Source organism: Tiliqua scincoides, chromosome 4, assembly GCF_035046505.1.
Source record: "Tiliqua scincoides isolate rTilSci1 chromosome 4, rTilSci1.hap2, whole genome shotgun sequence".
NCBI classification, from domain to species: domain Eukaryota; kingdom Metazoa; phylum Chordata; class Lepidosauria; order Squamata; family Scincidae; genus Tiliqua; species Tiliqua scincoides.
Genome location: NC_089824.1, coordinates 24,103,508 through 24,123,417, shown reverse-complemented (window position 1 = coordinate 24,123,417; position 19,910 = coordinate 24,103,508). Strand labels below are relative to the sequence as shown.

General features: G+C 42.5%; 1 protein-coding gene across 1 annotated transcript; it reads right to left on the bottom strand.

Moving 5' to 3' along the window:
* Nucleotides 1–3,548: 3,548 nt before the first annotated feature.
* On the bottom strand, nt 3,549–19,663 carry SLC25A32 (solute carrier family 25 member 32). Its single transcript, XM_066623087.1, has 7 exons — nt 19,462–19,663; nt 14,865–15,015; nt 11,451–11,536; nt 8,553–8,713; nt 6,202–6,315; nt 5,762–5,907; nt 3,549–4,049 (listed from the first exon to the last, which is right to left on the bottom strand). Exons 1-7 carry the CDS (start codon nt 19,661–19,663, stop codon nt 3,917–3,919), a joined length of 993 nt encoding a protein of 330 aa, XP_066479184.1. The 3' UTR covers nt 3,549–3,916.
* Nucleotides 19,664–19,910: the final 247 nt, after the last annotated feature.

Genomic DNA, 19,910 nt, shown 5'->3' with positions numbered 1-19,910 from the left:
GCCACTCGTTACTCCCTCACACAGAAAAGCAGAGAAATACATCTCAATTCCAAACGTGTGTGCACTCCTCCTGCCTGTCTTTAGCCATATTCTGGAAGACGGTCTCCCTGTGAAATACATCGGCAGGAATTCCTCAATGGAAGGAGGCTGTGTGTTTAAGCCATTTTCAGCAAGGAGATCATTCAAGTGGTAATTTGCAAGACAAATTGCAAGTCTCCTTCCCTGCAACTTGGGCTGCAATCCTATTCACTTTCCTGGGAGTAAGCCTGGGTAAGCACAATTGGAATTACTTCTGAGTAGGCATGCATAAGACAATTTTTTTTAATTTACACATTTTTGTACCATACCAGGAGCTCAGGGCAGCACAACAACCTTGTGAGGGAGGCAAGGCTGATAGTGACTGGCCCAAGGTCACCGAGGATGGAAGAATTTCACATTCCTTCCTGTATGCAAAGCTGCCCCTGGTACTGTAGTGAATTGTGCCATCTACTCACATAGGTGCTCCACATGTGCAAGTTAGAACACTCAAAATCTGGCTCCAAACAAAAGGCCATTAACACATTCCATCTTGTGAATGGGGCAAGTCACAATCTGAAGGTACCAGCTTGAGTATCAATTGTACGCCTATAGAATGAACTAATGAAACTTTGCATGTTCCCTTCCTTCCTTCCCCATGCTCCATCTACATATGAAGTTTCAGCTAAATGAGAATATCTCCAGGAATTAATGCAGAACAGGCACTGAAGCACTGTTAGGTCTATGCCAGTGTTTCCCAATCTTTTTAGCACTAAGACCCACTTTTAAAAATGACAAACTATTGTGACCCAATAGCCAAAAAAAATCTAGAAAGAACGTTTGATGAATTAATAATACACTATTAATAATCAGGGTATTGTGCTCCCAGGACTGCTAGAGGCCTTACATGAGTGTAGACATTTGCTAAACTCTCCCTAAAAATGGAGTTTAAGGACTATTGCCTGAAATCTTTACAGTCATTCCAGGGCACCCAGAAGGCTGAACTGGAAAGCAAGATGTGCAGTTAGGGACTTCCAGGCCAGACAAAATTCTGATACTGTGTTCCCAAGTGACCTACTAGAGAAAACTGGAAAATGTGACATTTTGAGAGTATGAAGATTACCACATACCACAGGTTAGCATTGCATTTAACAATTTTCTTCTACAAACTGGGCAAAGTTACTTGGAAAGATTTTTTTTTTTTAATGTTTCAAAAACTTTTTGCAATCCACCAAAAAAAAAATCAGCCTATGCTCCACTAGTGGTAGGTCCCCAACCCACAGTTTGGGAAGCACTGCTCTAAGCCATCCATAACAAATCCACTGCACTTTAAGTATGCATAGACATTCAAAGTAGCTTTTAGGAAGAAACTTTTGAATCTAGCAATGCCAAACCTATCAGTTGGAGTTCAAACATACCACTTCACCGAACTTATGGCTGACTTAATTCATGTCATCACAAAGGCACATATGCAACCAAACTTATACTGAGCTATTAGACTACACTGTAATCTATACATCAAGATTTTTATTGTTATATTCTCATTTAAAACCACTTGTTTGCCTATATGAGAAAAATAAATATTTTAATGCTTTAACTAGATCCGAGTGGCACATCAAGAAAACAGTGCTCCCCACTGACCTTTTAAAATTTCCCAGTCCATAAAATTAAGAGCCCAATACAGTCAGTGTCCCAGTTATTTTAAAGGGAGAGAATTAAGCAAGGGGTCATGCTTGAATTCATTATAGGCTGGAATCTGAAGAGATACTTAGGGAAGGCTTAAGAAAGGGGTTTCTGCTAGCCCAATGAAACTTTAGGTTTTCACCTTTTAACAGCTGACTTATATGCCCCATCACATTGTTTTCTGAAATTCTCTTCATTTCAAAAGTGGTTTGCAGGTGGTGGTGAGTTTAAGGAGCATACATCTAAACCCCCTTAGACTCACAGTTCAAGGTATCCTGGTCAAAAACTAGTTATTAAGCTGTGATTTTACCATGTTCACTCATTACAGAATAACATTCTATGACAATTGATCACCCGCTTTCAAGAGGTCCTATGGGACTTAACATTTTCAGATTAGATTTCACATTTGCCTTACGCAATTTTTTAAATTGCAATTTTTTAATTGCATAACTTTTCAAAATGGGTAGGGGTAATTTTACAAACAACAGATTTTTTCTAATGCAATTTATGCACAAACCAGTGCCAAATTTCAATGAATCATATTTCAATGAACTCATGCAGAAGGGAGGCTTATAAAGTCACAGAATCAGAAAATAAATAAAATGGCTGCATAAATAAATAAATGGCTGCAATCCCTTTCACACTTTTCTTAGAAGTGCATCCTATTAAAATCAGCAGTACCTGCTTCCGAGTCAACATGTATAGTATCAGTGCTGGTTCAGTTTTGGGATTGCTTCTGGAAGAACTGTATTGAGGACTCCACTGCCTTTATCACCCACCTATCACCTGTGTAACAGCAATAAACCCATCTTGTCTAACAGCAATAAACCCAAGAAACTACTGTTTCTTATGGAGGCTCTGGTTGCTCCTAAGAGATACTCAAGTCAATTACTGATGCTTAACCTACAGAGTTAATGAACTTGCATTTTAAAAACATACAATTGATAGTGACAAAAGATAGATATTGATTTTAAAAGTGAAGGCATACCCCTGTACCTGCAGGGATCAGTTTCAGGAACCCTCCCACAGGTAATACAAAAACTAGATACAGGGAACCCTGTCTCCACAGCCCCCCCCCCCCGCACAGCCTTTAAAGCATTGTTTTAATGCTTACCCCAGCAAAAATGTTTTTCCTTGACAAGATCGTTATAAGTGTACAAGCCTTAGGATGACATACAGACTGCATTCTGGCAGCCTGAATGCTTAAAAAGACTAGATTAAAGTTAATAGGATCAATCTAATCTTTTCAAGTGTCCAAGCTGTCAGTAGGCAGCCTGCACATTGCTATAAGCTTCTATGCTTACAGCGACTTTGTAAAGGAATAACATTTTCACTGGGGTAAGCATTTAAATAAAGCTAATGGGTGCATGGACCCCTTCCCCCCGAATCAGTGGGTACCAGATCCACAGATATGGGAACTCACCTGTATTTCACATAGGCTTTTAGCACTTCAGTCTAAAAACTGAAGTATTTAGTTCTTATAATACTGTCTCTAGTGTTCCATTTTTGGTATATTGGGACACTGGGTTGCATTCAGACTAAACTATGGTTTGATGCTGTGCAGATGAGCCCTGAGCTCTTGCACTTGCCCCAATTTTTTTAATTTAGCTGCAAACCATATTGTAATCCTGGTGTGCCGGAAAACTATAGCAAAGAAGGGGCATCTGAGTTCAGGGCATGTAGCATCAAACAATGGTTTAATATATATGAACCAATTCATTATATTAAAGCTTTCAAGGCAAACATAGCGAATACATTTTCTGAGTACTGCACTAAGGGTCCCACTAAAACTTTCTGTCAAATTCTGCTGATGGGAACATACAAAAGAATTAGGAAAGCTGAAAACATAATCACAGATCAACACATACACAATTTATTAGAGACATACCCAGGAGTGTCAGCTTCCTGCCACTGTACAATGAAGTGTCCATTGCTTTTCTCAGGATAGGGCTAAGTAGAATAATTCGTTATAAAACAGATTTAAAAATATAGAGCTGTTGCTGGACTGCATCTAGTCACTCACTCACTTGCATGGTTAGAATAGAAATAATATTCCAGTCAAAGACTGCAGATTCAAGCTCAGAAGATCCATCTCTAGCATAAGAAAAATATACTCTAGTCTCCATCATCTTCTGCGTGTACCAGAAGCCAGACAGCTGTGTGGTGTTTCTGATGTGATACAATGTCAAAGCATGAAAAATGCCCTTCTTGTCAATATTTAGTCACCATTCTTAAAGCCAAGTAAGAACTGGGATACTTTTTCATATACTACAAATGTAATACAGCATGCAGGAGTTACTCTGATCACATTGGGTATAATTCCTTTGTAAAATCCATGAACTCCTTCTTGCCTATGGAAAAACAGAAAACATTCACTGACAACTTTCAAGCACAGCCGAATAATTTTTCCTATCAAATAGTTTACTCTTTTAAACAATTCCTTCAGGCTACAATTCTACTTCTACTATCTTGAATTTCTGAAGAAAAAAAAAATTCAGAAAAATGCCAAAACAACCAGACAGGCATGCCTCCTTATCTGCTGGGGTTCCTTTTGGAACACTCCATGGATAAGCTGAAACCGCAAACATGGGTGAATGCCCATGCCCGCAGTCCTGGGGGTCTGTCCCCCAGAGGCGAGGGGAACTCTGCAGACTAGAGCTTCCCTACGCCTCCTGATGCTTTATAAAGCATTAAAAAGTCAGTTCCAGTTTCTCTGTGAAACAGAAAGTCACTTTTTTTGCCTTCAGAGCTCGGTCTGAGCTTGGTAGAGGCTGGGGATGGACATCCTCAGCCTCTGCTGAGCTTAGAAGCCCCTCTGGAGGCAATGCGTATGTGGTGGGGTGTGTGTGCTGGGGGGCCTGGACCTGATTCACAGATAAGTGAACCCACAGATATTGGGGCCCCCTGTATCGATATCCCACTGTAAACTAACAATATGAAAAACTACAAATTGTCCTTTTAACTTTAGTGAAATTAATCATGGCTAACTGGCATCAGAATTCTGGGTTTAGCAAGCCACAATACTATACATTCTTGTCTCTAGCAATTTCAAAACATATCCTACTACTAACTCAGTCACTGACACCATCTCTCTTCTGGCACAGCAGTTTTTTTCCCAAATATGTGCAGAAAACCTCCAATATCAGATTTAGTGGTGAAAATAAATAAAGATTTTCAGACTCACTGTTGCACACTGGGAACACATGAAATATTTCTTTTTATGCAGAATGCAGTGGGTCATGTGGCTTCATATGCCAGGTGAATTTCCTCCATATGCAGTAAAAACCCACTTATCTACCTTACAGTGCTTCCTCGATAAGGGGACTTTGAGGAAGGTGAGCAGGTTGATAACTGATTTTTCATTAAGCAACCTGCTCGTTTAACCAGTATCACCCATCAGACATATCGGTTAAATGAGATTTCCAGTATTTAAGTACCAGATAATGTGAATTTTACTACACTTTATTTTTAAAACAGGCACACTTCATGAAGAACCAGATTGTCATAATGTGATCCAGAGGCCCTGCCCATCCCTTTAAAAGTCCCAGGCAATGGGAAAAGATGTCTTCCTCTGTGCCTTCCAGTCCTGTCCACTACAGCAGAAGATGAAAGAGAGTCAAAAGGAAAAGTGCGGGAGGCACAGAAGTTACATCTTCACCCAACCACGGGTCAGACTGATGCTGCAGACTGCTGGTGAAATTATTTAAAAATTAAGATAATGGGATTGCCTAAGTGTACATTCCAACCCTCTGCAAAACCATCACTGTCTTGAGCAACAAAGCTCTGCCTTCACATTTCTCACATTTGTGTGACTGTTACATTTGTCTGTGCTTTGTGAACTGAAATTAAAATAAGATTAACCTAGAAATAAATTTTCATCTTAAACTTTACCAGTTTTAGCAAACCCATTCATGCATGTTTTGTACTGCTCTAAAATAATTATAAATTACTATTCCTGATGTAGTACATTCAGAGATGAAAGGAGGGAGTTAAGACTTTTAAACTTTTATGAACAGCATCAACTATAGAAAGGACCTCTTTCACAGCAGATCTTCAGGCCTACCTCCATGTTCTACAGATAACATCAACTACTCCTGAGTATCTGTTGTGCTGATCTTGAAGACGGGCCCTCACAACCTGATATGGGTATGTTGCTGAAACGGCAAATATCTTTGACAATGCTGCCATACTGATATATTCTAAAGTGCTCTGGAAAAAAAAGAAAGACATTGTACTAATATAAACTGCACGCAACGTTTCTACTACCACAAGACCTTCTTGCAATTTTCAGGTCTGTCCATTTATTAATATTTATTTATTTTAATATTCAAATTCCAATATGTTGCTAATATTAAGTGTTGCCAATTTTACTTGGGGCATAAGGACCAGTTTATGAAATACTACAAGCAGGATTTGTTCTCAGTTTTACAAATGAAATGCAGACTAGCATGAGATTATATTCTGTATATAAACCAGATCTTTCCATTTGGTAGAACATCTTACCAGTTTCAGGTCTGACCGCCTGTTTTGATATCTATTATACATTATTTTTAGCTCCTCATATGCCATGAACTGAAGTGCTCCATGAGACGTTCCAAACAGACCAGGTACAAATCCCTACAAAAACATAGATTTTTCAGAGAGTTTAGCCCGGTATGATAAATTAATCCAGCCAACAGACTAAATTTTCTCAAAGCATTATTCTAATTCTCATCTTTAAATATTCTAATGTACTTATTGCTACCCAAACCTTAACTTGAAATGCAGAGTACTATGAAACACCAAGTGGTACATTGGTGGTTATCACTTACTCTCTATTTGTTATGCCAATGTGCCACTATTTTAATTCTTTACTTGAAGGGAGAAAGAAAGCAACGCGTGAGTACACGTCTAAGCTTCACTTACAATCCAATCCTATCTTTTCCGTCCCCTGCCCATGCAGATGCACCACTGCAGCATGTGTTACATCTTGCTAACAGGGGTGGGGCAGTTCTCCTCTGGGTAAGGGAACATTTATTCCCTAACCTGGGGTAAGCCTCTTGCTCTGGAATGGGTCTACTTGGACTTGTGCCTGAGATTTAGCTGGCACAAGTCTGAGTAGATTCAGTAAGGCGGATTGGGGCCTGGAAGGGGGAATAGGATACTGACAGCACCACTGTCAGCCTGCAATTTGTCCCATTCCACCCCTCCCCACCTCCCTCCCACCCCCTGTGCTGACTACCAGTCCCAGGGGACATCCAGGAACTGCTGGTAGGCCACCATCACCATTTGCGGTGGCAGCCCAGCTGCTCTAAATGGCATATCACCTTTTACAACAGCTGTAAAGGACTTTACGCTCCCAGAACACAAGTGTAAGGCATACATAGGATTGCATTCTTGGTAAGCACTAATAGCCACAGGGGTAACAAAATTAACAATTTCCAGTTTCTATGGTTCCAGTGAAAAATATTAATATAAATTAGAATTATTGATGCTGAAAAACATGCATTTTTAACAGTGAAAATTTTTCACCATGCACTCCCAGTCTATGGGGTGTTATTAGGAAAGTCTTCTATAGGAACTGCTAGGAAACACATCCCCATGACCCGAAGACAAGGTCCAGTTTATCTAACCTCACACACACTTTCAGTTCCAGTTGTCCCACATCACAACAAGAAATCCCTTAATCATTCATCAGTGCTGAGAAAAGTGAAAAACCATTCTCTTTGCAGTCTACTGTAAGAGAATACAGAGATTAAGATTGGGAAGTATGGACTTTTGCCATGTCCATCCTATTTCTCAGCAGAAATAGGATTTTTACTCTTTGCTTGTTACAGAATTACAAGATAAGGGTTGATAACAGTTTCAAAATGCAACATTTTGGGGGAAAACAAGATGCCTTTGATCCAGGCTGGGAACCCTTTCTCCCCTGCGAAAAGAAAATCCAAACTTCTAGCCAAGAGAAGCCACTTCCCAGGTATAAACAACTGTCCCACTGACACCTGATGCAGCACAATTTTTCAAATCTTCGTATCATGTACAGGTCCAAACTTGTTATACATGGATTTTTTATACATGGATTTGACTCAACACAAAAGGCCAATGCAAATGAGATGGAATGTGGAGAATGGGAAAGAATCCCATCCCTTTAAAATCATAGTTTAAAAAACTGTTTTTCTTACTGTTGGAGAGAGACAGTCATGCAAGCGATCATTCCATTCATCAGCTGAGCCAGGAAAAGGCAGGGGGTTTGCATTTCTAATTGCTGACTGCCTCTCTACAACAGTAAGAAAAGCCGTTTTTAAACCACAATTGTAAAGGGACACACTTTTTAATTTTTTTAAACTGCTTTTATTTAACACATTTTATGGTATCAGCAGGGAGTTCCAGAATCAAACACCTGAGGATGTCGAGGCCCAACCTTATTCCATTAGGAGCAACAGAGGGGCAAGAAACCTGGAAGTGTGTCATGAAATCTGTTTTTCCACTGATTTTTTTTTATCCATGAGGGGTTCCAGAATAGAACCCCAGTGGATAAAGAGGGACGACCAGTATACTGATTTTAGTAGGAATATGCATCAACACAAAGGAATCAGCAAAAGTGCTAGAGGACAGAAATGACTTAGATAGGCTGTTCTCAACTCTGTTTAGATCCTGTTCTTCACAATATTTGCCAGAGTCCGAAATATGGGTTGGTGACAAAATAAAAAAACTGGGAAAAATGGGGAGGCAAGTATGACAACACTGAAGCCTATTAGCAAATGATAATGAAACTCATTCAGTAACCCTGTCAGTACACACAGTGTGACAATAGTAATGAGGTAGCCTCCATACTAAATACTACTACTTTTGGCCATGGCTTTTCATTATCTTACCTTGTATAAGCCACGTATACCTTCATACTTGTATATTTTCATAAGGGCATCAAGCATTCCCTTGTACTGCCTTTTCGAAGAGTCAACACCAGCTTCATATTGCAACACAAGCTGAGTCTTCGTTACCCATATTGGGTTTGTAATACAGAGAGTCATGGCTCCTAACAGGTGGAAAATTTGGCAATTGTATCATCAGAAACACTGAAGGGCAGCATTTCAAATTCATCCTCCCTCCACACACAATGCAAGAGTGTACTACTACTGCCCTTCCTGAAGAAGGCACTCCTGGCCTTAGTCATTAGCCAAATCTCCAAGCACAACATAGGTCCAGGAGATTCAGGGAAAGCGCAATACCATCCACAGCAGGTTGTAAGCCCACTCCCATTTTCTCTATCTCCACGATCAATAAAACCTCTGTCTTGATTGAATTAAGCTTCAGTTAATTAGCCCACATCCAGTTCTTCACAGCTATCAGGTACTGGTTGAGAGTTTCTACAGCATCCCTGGAACCAGTTGGAAAGGAGAGACAGAGCTGGGTATTGTCAGCATACTGATGGCACTGACCTTAAATCCCTGGACAATCCCTGTATGGTTAATATAACACCATACAGATGTTAAACAGCATTGGAGACAAGAAAGGACACTATAGGCCAATGGCCAGCAGCACACCCCCCCCCCCCCGATCACTTTCTGGAACCTACACACTAGGCAGGAGTGAAACAACTATGATGTCTACTAATCCCATTCTACAGGGAAGCCCAGGAGGATACCATGGCCAACAGTATCAAAAGCCACTGAGGGGTCTAGCAAAACCATGAGAGATGCATGCCCCCTATCTGGCTCCCAGCATAAGATGTTAACCAAGACAGAAATTACAAATGCATTGAACCCTCAGTTTAATAGACTTCAGAAACAATGGGTGTATATGACTAACTGTTAATAAAGCAGAAAACATTTTGCATAAGCACATCTCCACTGAACTCAACGCATTTGGATTTAATGAGCTTTTAGCACTAACAGAAACACCCTTCCCTCCCATGAGTCCATTCAATCAAATGTTCACTGTAATGACAAATCTTAGCTTGTTCTAAACCACAAATGGAAGCTAAAAACATCCTCCCATTGTATGTGAAGGCGAGACAGAAAACAAGCAAACCTCAGACTTGCAATAGTCATGCTAAACCCTGATGCTATGCAATACCTGAAGCAGCATATTTAAAATTTGATGTATGTGTTCTAAGCTGAACATTAAGGTCAGAACCCAGATAGCCACTTTAGGCATTACCAAGGACTGGCCTCCAGCTGTGCTCAAGGGGGGTTTTAAACTTTATTTTTTCACTTGCAAAATCACAAACTGCTTTGAAAGGACCCTCATGGGTTACCATTTTCATGGGTATCATGTCATACCAAATCTGTGGAAGAAATTCAAGCAGGAAGGTCCTTAGACACAGAACTATGTAGTTGCATGGTTCTTGGCTTACAGCCTAGAAAAGGAATGCACTCCAATACTGCCAATTGACTATTTCAAAAAGTTTAGATCAACATTTTTATCTGACAAGGTAAACATGCAAGGTTTAAAATGGCAGAAAATGAGGTTACCTACACTCAACTGACAAACATGAACAGAAAAGTATAGTTAAGATTTACAATATATCTTTGGGCACTTCTTAACAGAGATTAAATAGGATATGCAAGAACTTATACTGTAACTCTACCAGAATCTGCTACTGTAGAGGAAAATGTATCCAAGTGTTTAGTAAGCTTATTTTAAAATGTTATATCTCCGTCCTTCTCAGGGCACCTTACAAAGATATTAAAAAACAAATACAATAGAGAAACCAGGACGACAAAACAGCAGCTAAAAACCACACAACTAAGTGAGAACTGCTAATTCATAAAACTATTTTAAAAATATGCAAATGTCTCACAAACAGCCTTCAACTGGTGGTGGAAAATAAATAGGAAGGCTGCAAACTATAATTCTAAGGGGAGGGAGTTCCACAACACAGGAGCCACTACTGAGAAGACCTGCTCACAAGTTGCCGTTTCTTGGATTTCCAATGGCAGCAGAACCTTTTAAGAACCTCCCTGGAAGATTTTACTGGGTGGGCAGATTCAAGTGGGGGAAGGCAACCCTACAGGCCTGGTCTAAAGCCATTCAGGGCTTCAAAGGCAAAAATCTACACTTTGTTTTGTGCTAGGAAACAAATTGGCAGTCAGTGCAACTGAAAAAAGAGGTGCAGCATGATCACAAAGCAGCGTTTCTCAACATTAATCCCCTGCTGTACCACTTTTGCAAGATCCACCAACGGGAAGTACCAACAGAAGTAACTGGTGATTGCCAGTTACTTCTGGGTTGAGAGGCCAGATGTGACATGACAAACATCAGCCAGTAAGAGGATCAGGGTGGACAGGAGGGCTTTTTAGAGTGGGTGAAAAGCATGCTTTGGAGCTCTGCCCACTGTGGCAAGCCTCCTGATGTTTGCTACATAACTTCAGTGGTCTTATTGCTGGTCAGCAGATGTCTGAGGGTACCACAAGTACCACCAGACACCACTTCAAGTACCACTGCTGGTACCCATATCACTGGTTGAGAAACATTGTCATAAACTCTCTGTCTAAACCCTTGCAGCTGCTTTCTGTACCTGCTGATGGTTTCCGAGTAGCCTTCAAAGGCTGCTCCTACATAGCAGCACATTACAATAGTTTAACTAAAAAGCTATCAGGGTACGGGTAACAGTTTAGAGTATCTGAAGAAGAGACTATCATTTCTTTAAGTGATCAAACAGATTTTCTAAGCTGAACATTAGCACTGTGACCTGAAGGAAGCAACAAAATTGATCCAGGACAAAATTCAGCAGACATGCTAGAAGTATATCTTAATCCTATTTTCCTCACCAGCCTCAGCAGCAGACACTAGGTGTTCGGTTGCTCCAAGGCTTTCCAGCTTATCTTCCTTCTTATAGGCTTTTATGGCATTATAGCTGAGGAGTGAAATGTTAAGATTAAGAAATCTAGACAATTAGTTGCAATGCATTATCTCTATATAAACACAAAACTATATAGACAGAGCAGACACATCCCTCAGAATCACAGAATGTTAGAACTAGGAAGGATCTTAGAAATCATCTTTATGTATATAAAATAGATGGGCTGAAATCCAAAGCATCACTTCAGGCACAACAACAACAACAAAAAAACTTATGCACAGCTAGAAGGATATTTTCATTTGCCTTCAAACAGCATACCCCAAGTATTCTTCGCAAACTGCTTCTGAGACTTTCCTACATTTAAGAAGTGGTTTACAATGTGGAGAAGGCAGACAGGCTACAGTTCAAAGCTCCCATGGAATTAACCATTTGGTTCTTTATGTCCTAGTCATAGCTATATACAAAAACACATAATTGAACACATTTAGGCTTTTAACCAGGGCTGTGGAGTCGGTATATAAAACCGACAGCTGTAGCATCAGTATGCATAATCTCCAGCTCTGACTCCACCCAAAATTGCTTCTGACTCTGACTCCATCTCCACAGCACTGCTCAGTTAGTCAGAGTTGTGGAGTCAGAATCGGAAGCAATTTTGGGTGAAGTCAGAGCTGGAGCTCTGGAGATTATGCGTACTGATGCTACAGCTCTGCTTTTCACAGTAAGGGCTTTAGCCAAATTAAGTTGTTAGCTGTGACTAATTTAAGTCCTATTAATTAAAATGATGTTTAATCATTACTGTTTTCAGATATGCCACTACATTTCTGAATTTACAAACTTTACAATATTCATGAATACAATATTAAAAGATTAAGGTTATTCTCAACACAACTATAGATCTCCTTGTATGCTGCTGAGTGATGATACTCGGCTCCATCTCTCCTTTCCATCAAATTCTGAGGGTGCCATCAAGATCTTAGAGCCTTGCCTGGAGAAGCTGCAAACTGGATGAGGATTAATAGGCTGAAATTAAACCTAGACAAAACAGAAGTCCATGACTCAGGTGTTAGACTGTACACCTGTTCTGAATGGGGTTGCACTCCTTCTGTAGGAACAGGTGTGTAGCCTAGGGGCTCCTTCTGGATCCACAGCTATATACAAAATGTGACTGGATCACAAACTGGCAGTTGCGGCCAGAGGAGCTTTTGTCCAGCTTTGGCTGTGGCTATACCCGAATCAGTCGGACCTGGCCACAGTGGTGCAAGTCTTGGTGACATATTCATTAGATCACTGTAATGCAGTCTATGTAATGCACTGTAATGCAGTCTATGCTCTCAAAGACCATTCGGAAACTGCACATAGTCCAGAATGCAGAGGCTTACCCATTTGCTGGAGCTCAGAAGTTCAATTCTGTTGGGCCCATCCCTGTATATTCTGGCACATCCAAAGTCAGCAATTTTCAACCTTTTTATCTCGCAGCACACTGACAAGGCACTAAAATTGTCAAGGCACACCATACTGCTGGGGGGGGCTTACATCTCTCAATGGCCCTACTAATAAATGATCCCCAAACTCCTGTGACGCACCTGCAAATCATTTGCCGTGCACCAATGTGCCGTGGCACACTGGTTGAAAATTACTGCCCTATGGTAATCTGAGGGGCCCTGCTTTGAGTGTCAAAAGCTTGTAGAAGTTAGAAGCAGGGTCTTTTCTGTGATGGTGCTACAGCTATGGCACTCTCTTCCTTATGAGTCAAGAACATTAGCAGTACTCCACCAGACACATTTATGTCAGCTCAGGAAAGGTAGAGTGTGAGTTGCAGTTATTGCTATTGCTAGTGGCATTATGATTTTAATGTTCCTTTGGCCATCTTATTTTGGAGGGTTGCTTTTAGTAGTTTATATTTACATTTTACTAGATGCTGCTATGGTGATTTATGGAGTATGCACTGCTGCTTGAAATTTTATCAATTGTTTTTTTATTATGTATATTACGGTGTTTTATTTAATGTTAATTTGTTAGCACTCTTGAGCTCTGGACAGATAGGATATAAATCATTTAGATAATAAAAATACACATGAACTTGAAATAGTACATAAACACAGAAAGAAAAGATGTTAACTAATAATTTTTTTAATTATAGCAGTTCATGCTAAGCTCAAAGTGACATTTAGGGGGCCCTAAAAGATTGTTCATTTTAATTTTTATTGGAGCTGTACTAGCCTGAAAAAAGCTGCTATGAAAACAGCTATATTCTAAAGCATCAAACAAAAATGTGGTCTATGTAACTTTATTATACAGATCTTATAACTACTTCAATAACCTCACGCTGTATGGGTGCCAAACATAATAAGCTTTAGTCACTGGCTGGTGAACAGTAATTTGGAGCAAGGCCAGGCAAGCAACAGAAGTCAGACAAGTAAAAGCTGTTAACAATTAGTAGCTTAGCTCAGTGCAATCTTCAGGCTTGGCCCTGGGTCTGGCAAAGTTCATGGCAGACAGTCAGCTTCTTTCACCATTAACTCAAGCTACTTATGAAATAACTGTCACTACTTAATTTCATTGAATGAGGGTAAAATTAGGAATCACACTGGCACTGGCTTCCCCAGCTCAAAGTCCTTCCAATGAATTGCAGTGTCTGGTGCCAAGATCCTTTCAAGGTTAGCACTGATAGTGTAAAATACTTTATGGTGAGCAGATGGTCCTCAGAAGTATAGTTTAATGTGACTAGTGAGTCTGAGTCCAACCCAGAAGACGGATCCCAGAAACTTTGCTTGCAGAAGCAACTCTGTTTCTCTAGTCTGATTTACTTCTGATTGGCCCAAGTAAAAAGAGCAGCACTTGGTGACCAATACAAATTTAAATTTATGACTATAGTAACAATGGCAAGTGTGGTGTAGCAGTTAGTGTTGGACCTGGACCATGGCTTTACTCAGCCATGAAACTTGCTGAGTTATCATAGACCAGCCACTATCTCTCAGCTTAACCTACTGCACAGGGTTGTTGTGAGGATAAAAGGGGGGAGGATTCATGTATATCACCTTATAGGGTGGTATAAAATGTGAGAAAAACAATTTGCTTGTATCTCATTGCATACATTCAGTTTAACTTGCATCATCCTAGGCCAGTGTGATTTACAAAAAAATACTGGTGCCTACAAGTACTTAAGCTCAATATAAAATTATAAAAACTACATTATCCCCTATGAGACTTGTGACAAATTTGGACAACACACAGTGGTATGATTGTCATGTACTCTTACTTACCATTCAACCTTTAAGAACACGCAGGCTTAATATGAAGGTATATCTTCAGTATGCTGACATGCACAAAAAAGGTGCATTTCCAATATTTAAATAGAACAGTAGAAAGTATTCTAACTTACAAGAAAAAGTAGAGGCCCCAAGAGGCACCTGCTCCCCACATGTTTGGAGTCACACCTTGGTATAAGCCACGTAATCCTTCCCGTTTCCAGATGGATGACAAACAGTGCAGGATACCATTGTATTTTGGTCTCAGCTCCAAGCCATCACTCACTACACAAGACAACCGAAGATTAGTCTAAAACAAGTCAGTAACCAATATAACATACCCCACACTGGAAGGAGACAATTTCCAGATGAGAATTGTACACAATAAAGAAAAACATTAAACTCAAATAGTATAACATGTGTGCTGAAGAGATGATAAATTAATGAGACACAGAATCTTTCAGACCAAACTAATAAGACCGAGGGCGCAAACCTAACCCCTTATGCCAGTGCTTTCCAGAATTGGCATATCTGTGTCCATGGGACATGTGTTGCATCTTGCAGTTGGGTGGCACTCACAGAGGCCTCCTCAAAGTAAGGGAATGTTTGTTCCCTTACCTCAGAGCTGCAGTGACCTTATGTCAGTGCTAGAAAGCACTGACATAAGGGGTTAGGATTGCGCCCTGAGAGTATCAGTTGGCAGTATCCTGAAGAGCATTCTATGGGGCCACTGCATTATACTTAATTCAACAAAAGAGTGTTTGCCCATAGGCTAAATATAAAAACAAAATGCCCCCCAAATGATAAATCTGTTTTTGGAGCAAATGCTATGCATAACTGTATGCCCACATGTATCCTCCACCCTTTGTTTTCAGGATAGACAGCCCTAACTTCAAGGGCCAGGTCAACTGTTTCCCTAACACGATGGTTGCTAGGTGTACAAATATGTCTGAGATATGGATAGGAATTAATGTGATACTTACCAATATCAAATAGGCACAGATCGCTCACTAACAGCCCAATCCTGAGCTGCCTAGCGCGCAGGGCTGCCATGGCACCAAAAATGGCTGCCATAGTATCCAGCGGGAGCTTGCACTGGGCTAGCTCTGGCACTGGGCCCATGGAACTGCTCGCAATTGTGGTTTATGGCATGTTTGCGACAGTGCACACTGGTGGAAAGCTGGTGTGCATAGCGCTAGATCAAGCCCTAAGGCTGCTGTAATCCTAAACAACATACCTGGAAGTAGCTCTGTTTAACAAACTAGGACAGACCTCCCAGTAAACATGTATAGGATTGTATTGCACAGCTGGGAAAAGCAGTGATATCTCCCTGTGAAATTTGGAGACAGGGAGGAGTAGCTGCAAGGCTCACTCCCAATGAAACAACAGATTCCCTGAATACAGCCTATTACTCCCCCCTCTGCTTCCTACAGCAGTCTTCCCAAGTACACCATTAGATAATTCAGAAAGAAAGACTTGCAGATGTGTGACATAGTATTATAGCAGATATAGAAAATTTAATTTGGGAACTTGCTTAACTAGTATAGTTAAGCCTGAGTCATGAGCAACTGTAATCAAGACCACTGTTGCTCAGTGGCAGAAGACCTACTCAGTGGTTCCCAAACTGTGGGTTGGAATCCACTGGTGGGTTGTGACCTGATTTTGGTGTGTTGCCAAAGGGTGATGGAAAGATCAGATAACTAATTGTCTCAAGGCCTGAGGCTATTCAAAAATCAGATAGCGTAGTTGCTAACTGTTCTTCTGGTAAATCCAGAAGTTGTACAAAAACACCTCCAGGAGACTTTCTGAGCGTTGGTTGTGTGAGGTGGTGCACAGCCTCTCTTAGGCTCAGAATGGCCCCTGGAGTGGTTTTCAGACAACTTCTGTAATACCGGAAATCATCCAAAAATGGTTCTGGGTGGTTTTCTGAGCCTCAGAGAGGCCGCACGCCCCTTCACACAGACTTGTTGAGACTCAGAATGGCCTCCAGAACAGTGTTCAGACAACTTCCAGTAAAACCTCTGTTAAAAATGAGGTTCTGGTCACATCTGGTTGGTCTGTGGGTGGGGAGGGGGAGATGATTAGGGGTTTGGCATTTGTGGTGAGGCAAATCTATGGATGCTGAATCCATGGATAAAGAGGCCCCACCTATATGCTATAATGTTTTTGCTGCAATTTACAGCTGTGGCTACATGAACTCATGCTTCAAGGAAATTTCATGTTCCACCACACAGTAATTCTTACAGTCATGTGGTCAGAAAGTCCATCTGGAGTTATATGGCCCAAGTTAGCGGGAAGAATGCAAGCAAGAAATTTCAGGCTCAATCCCTGGCATTGCTCCATCTGAAATCCTGGAGCTATTGCCAGTCAAACAGGTAGTCTTGAGCTAGATGAACTAAAGATCCACCTCAATTTAAGACAGCTTCATGCTACCATTGTAAATGGATGAAGGTCTTCTTCCACAAAGGACACCACTGTAGCTGACCTCTAACAAGGAAGATTTTCCAAAAGCATTCTAGTGGATGGCTGACTGCATGTTGCTATACAGCAGAGAAGTCTGGTTGTTCTGAATCCTGTAGTTAGGTATGTCTAAGGGTTCAATCCTATCCAAATTTCCTACACTGAAGCAGCTGTGCCAATGGGGTGTGCACTGTATCCTGCATGGGGGGGGGGCAATCACAGATGCTTCCTCAAGGTACAAGAATGTTTTTTCCCTTATCTTGGGGTTGCATGTGGCTGCACTGGCTTCGACATATTGGAGAGAACTGGACCCTAAGAGAGATTGAGGTTGGCTACCAATTCCCAACTCCTTATTCCACACAGAGGCTTCTCTTTTCATATCTTCACAACACTGAAATAACCTTTAGCCCTCCTCCCCCAAAATACCTAATGCCACACCTCCAATCCAAAGCTTCACTTTTGCACCAATATGGTGAGTGACCCAGGAAACAACTTCACCTCAGGGCATCTAAATTCATTAGAAGCAAGGCTTAGGAGCATCCATCAATACCACAAGACTTATCTGCTAAGTAAGCACATTTACTCAGACCTAAGTAGGATTTGCTTCCATGCAAGCAGTCACAGGTCTGGGCCAGAGAGAACAACACAGGAAACTGCCTTATACCAAGTCAGACCATTGGTTCCTCCAGTTCAATGTTTGCTGCAACAGACAGTGGTTCTCTGGGAGCATTTCCTAACCCAGTGGTTCCCAACCTGGGATATGCGCACTCCCACAGCTAAATACTGTGATGAATACATGAAACAGTGGTGTAGCTAGAAGAGATGCAAAGCGATGCATTTTGCAGGGAGCCTCACCAAAGCGTGCAAGGGGCCCCTCCTGGTCCCCTTCAGAGCCATTCTGGGTGGTGGGAGCCTCCATTTTGCTCCCCTTGAGCCTGGAATGACTCTGAAGGGGAGTGTACACAGAAAATAACAAAAGCCCTGCTGGATCAGGCTATAGGCCCATCTAGTCCAGCTTCCAGTGGCCCACCAGATGCCCCAGGAAGCACACCAAATAACAAGAGACCTGCATCTTGGTGCCCTCCCTTGCATTGGCATTCTGACATAGCCCATTTCTAAAATCAGGAGGTTGCACATATGCATCATGGCTTGTAACCCGTAATGGATTTTTCCTCCAGAAACTTGTCCAATCCCCTTTTAAAGGCGTCCAAGGCCAGATGCCATCACCACATCCTGCGGCAAGGAGTTCCACAGACCGACCACACGCTGAGTAAAGAAATATTTTCTTTTGTCTGTCCTAACCCTCCCAACACTCAATTTGAGTGGATGTCCCCTGGCTCTGGTGTTATGTGAGAGTGTAAAGAGCATCTCTCTACCCACTTTATCCTTCCCACACATAATTTTGTATGTCTCAATCATGTCCCCCCTCAGGCGTGTCTTTTCAAAGCTGAAGAAGCCCAAAGATGTAGCCTTTCCTCATAAGGAAGTGCCCCAGCCCCGTAATCATCTTAGTCGCTCTGTTTTACACCTTTTCCATTTCCACTATATCCTTTTTGACCAGAACTGGACACAATACTCCAGGTGTGGCCTTACCGTTGATTTGTACAACGGCATTATAATATTAGCTGTTTTGTTCTCAATACCTTTTCTAATGATCCCAAGCATAGAATTGGCCTTCTTTACTGCCGCCACACATTGGGTTGACACTTTCATCGACCTGTCCACCGCCACCCCAAGATCTCTCTCCTGATCTGTCACAGACTGCTCAGAACCCATCAGCCTGTATGTGAAGTGTGGATTCTTTGCCCCAATGCACATGACTTTACACTTACTGACACTGAAGCGCACTTGGCTTTTGCTGCCCATCCTGACAGTTTGGAGAGGTCCCCACAATCTACGCTTTCTGGAGAGGAAGCCTATCACATAAACTGGGACTTCCTTCTGAGCAGACGCGCGTGGACTGCCCCCTCAGAACAGGCAGCCGCCTGCCAAGCGCCTCCTCTGCCGCCGCCTTCACACTGACCTGGGAGGAAGCCACTGACTAGGACGGGACTGACTTCTGAGGAGACCCGCACAGGCTCGCGCTCTGCGGCTGCCAGCCCGCCCACGCTTCGCTGGGAGGGAGCCCCACTGACTGCAGTGGGACTTCCTTCCGAGGAGCCCTGCGTAGCGTCGGGCCGTCACGCTGGCCGCACTTCCCTGGGAGAAGCCCCTGCCGGTGACGGGACCTGCTCCCGAGGAGACCAACCAGGCGCGGCGGGGGCGCCTCACCTGCGAAGCGGATCTTGACGAGGTCCAGCGGGTGCAGCACGAGGGTAGAGATGACGCCGCCGCTCATGCCAGCCACCAGGCTCTCGTAGTGCACGTGCCTCAGGAGGGGCCGCGTCGGCGGGGTGGCGGCGGGCGCGGGCGCCGCCCCCGCCACGGCGCAGGCCGGGCGCTGCGCGCCCGCGACCACAGCAGTGGGGTTCATGGGGGAGCTGGCGATGCAGAGGCTACTGGGAATGACCTCTCACGCGCGCCGTAGCCGCTCTTCCCCGGCCGCCTCGGCGCTGCCTCCCTTCCCCATTGGCCGCACCTACCCGTCACTCATGCACTCCGCACCAATCACGCTGCGGCGCCGCCCGCCGCTCCTCCTAATGGGTGGGCCAGGATTTGAAGACGGCGTCGTTGGGGAGGACAAGAGTCGCAAGACTTGGTAAAAGGCAAGAGTCACAGAC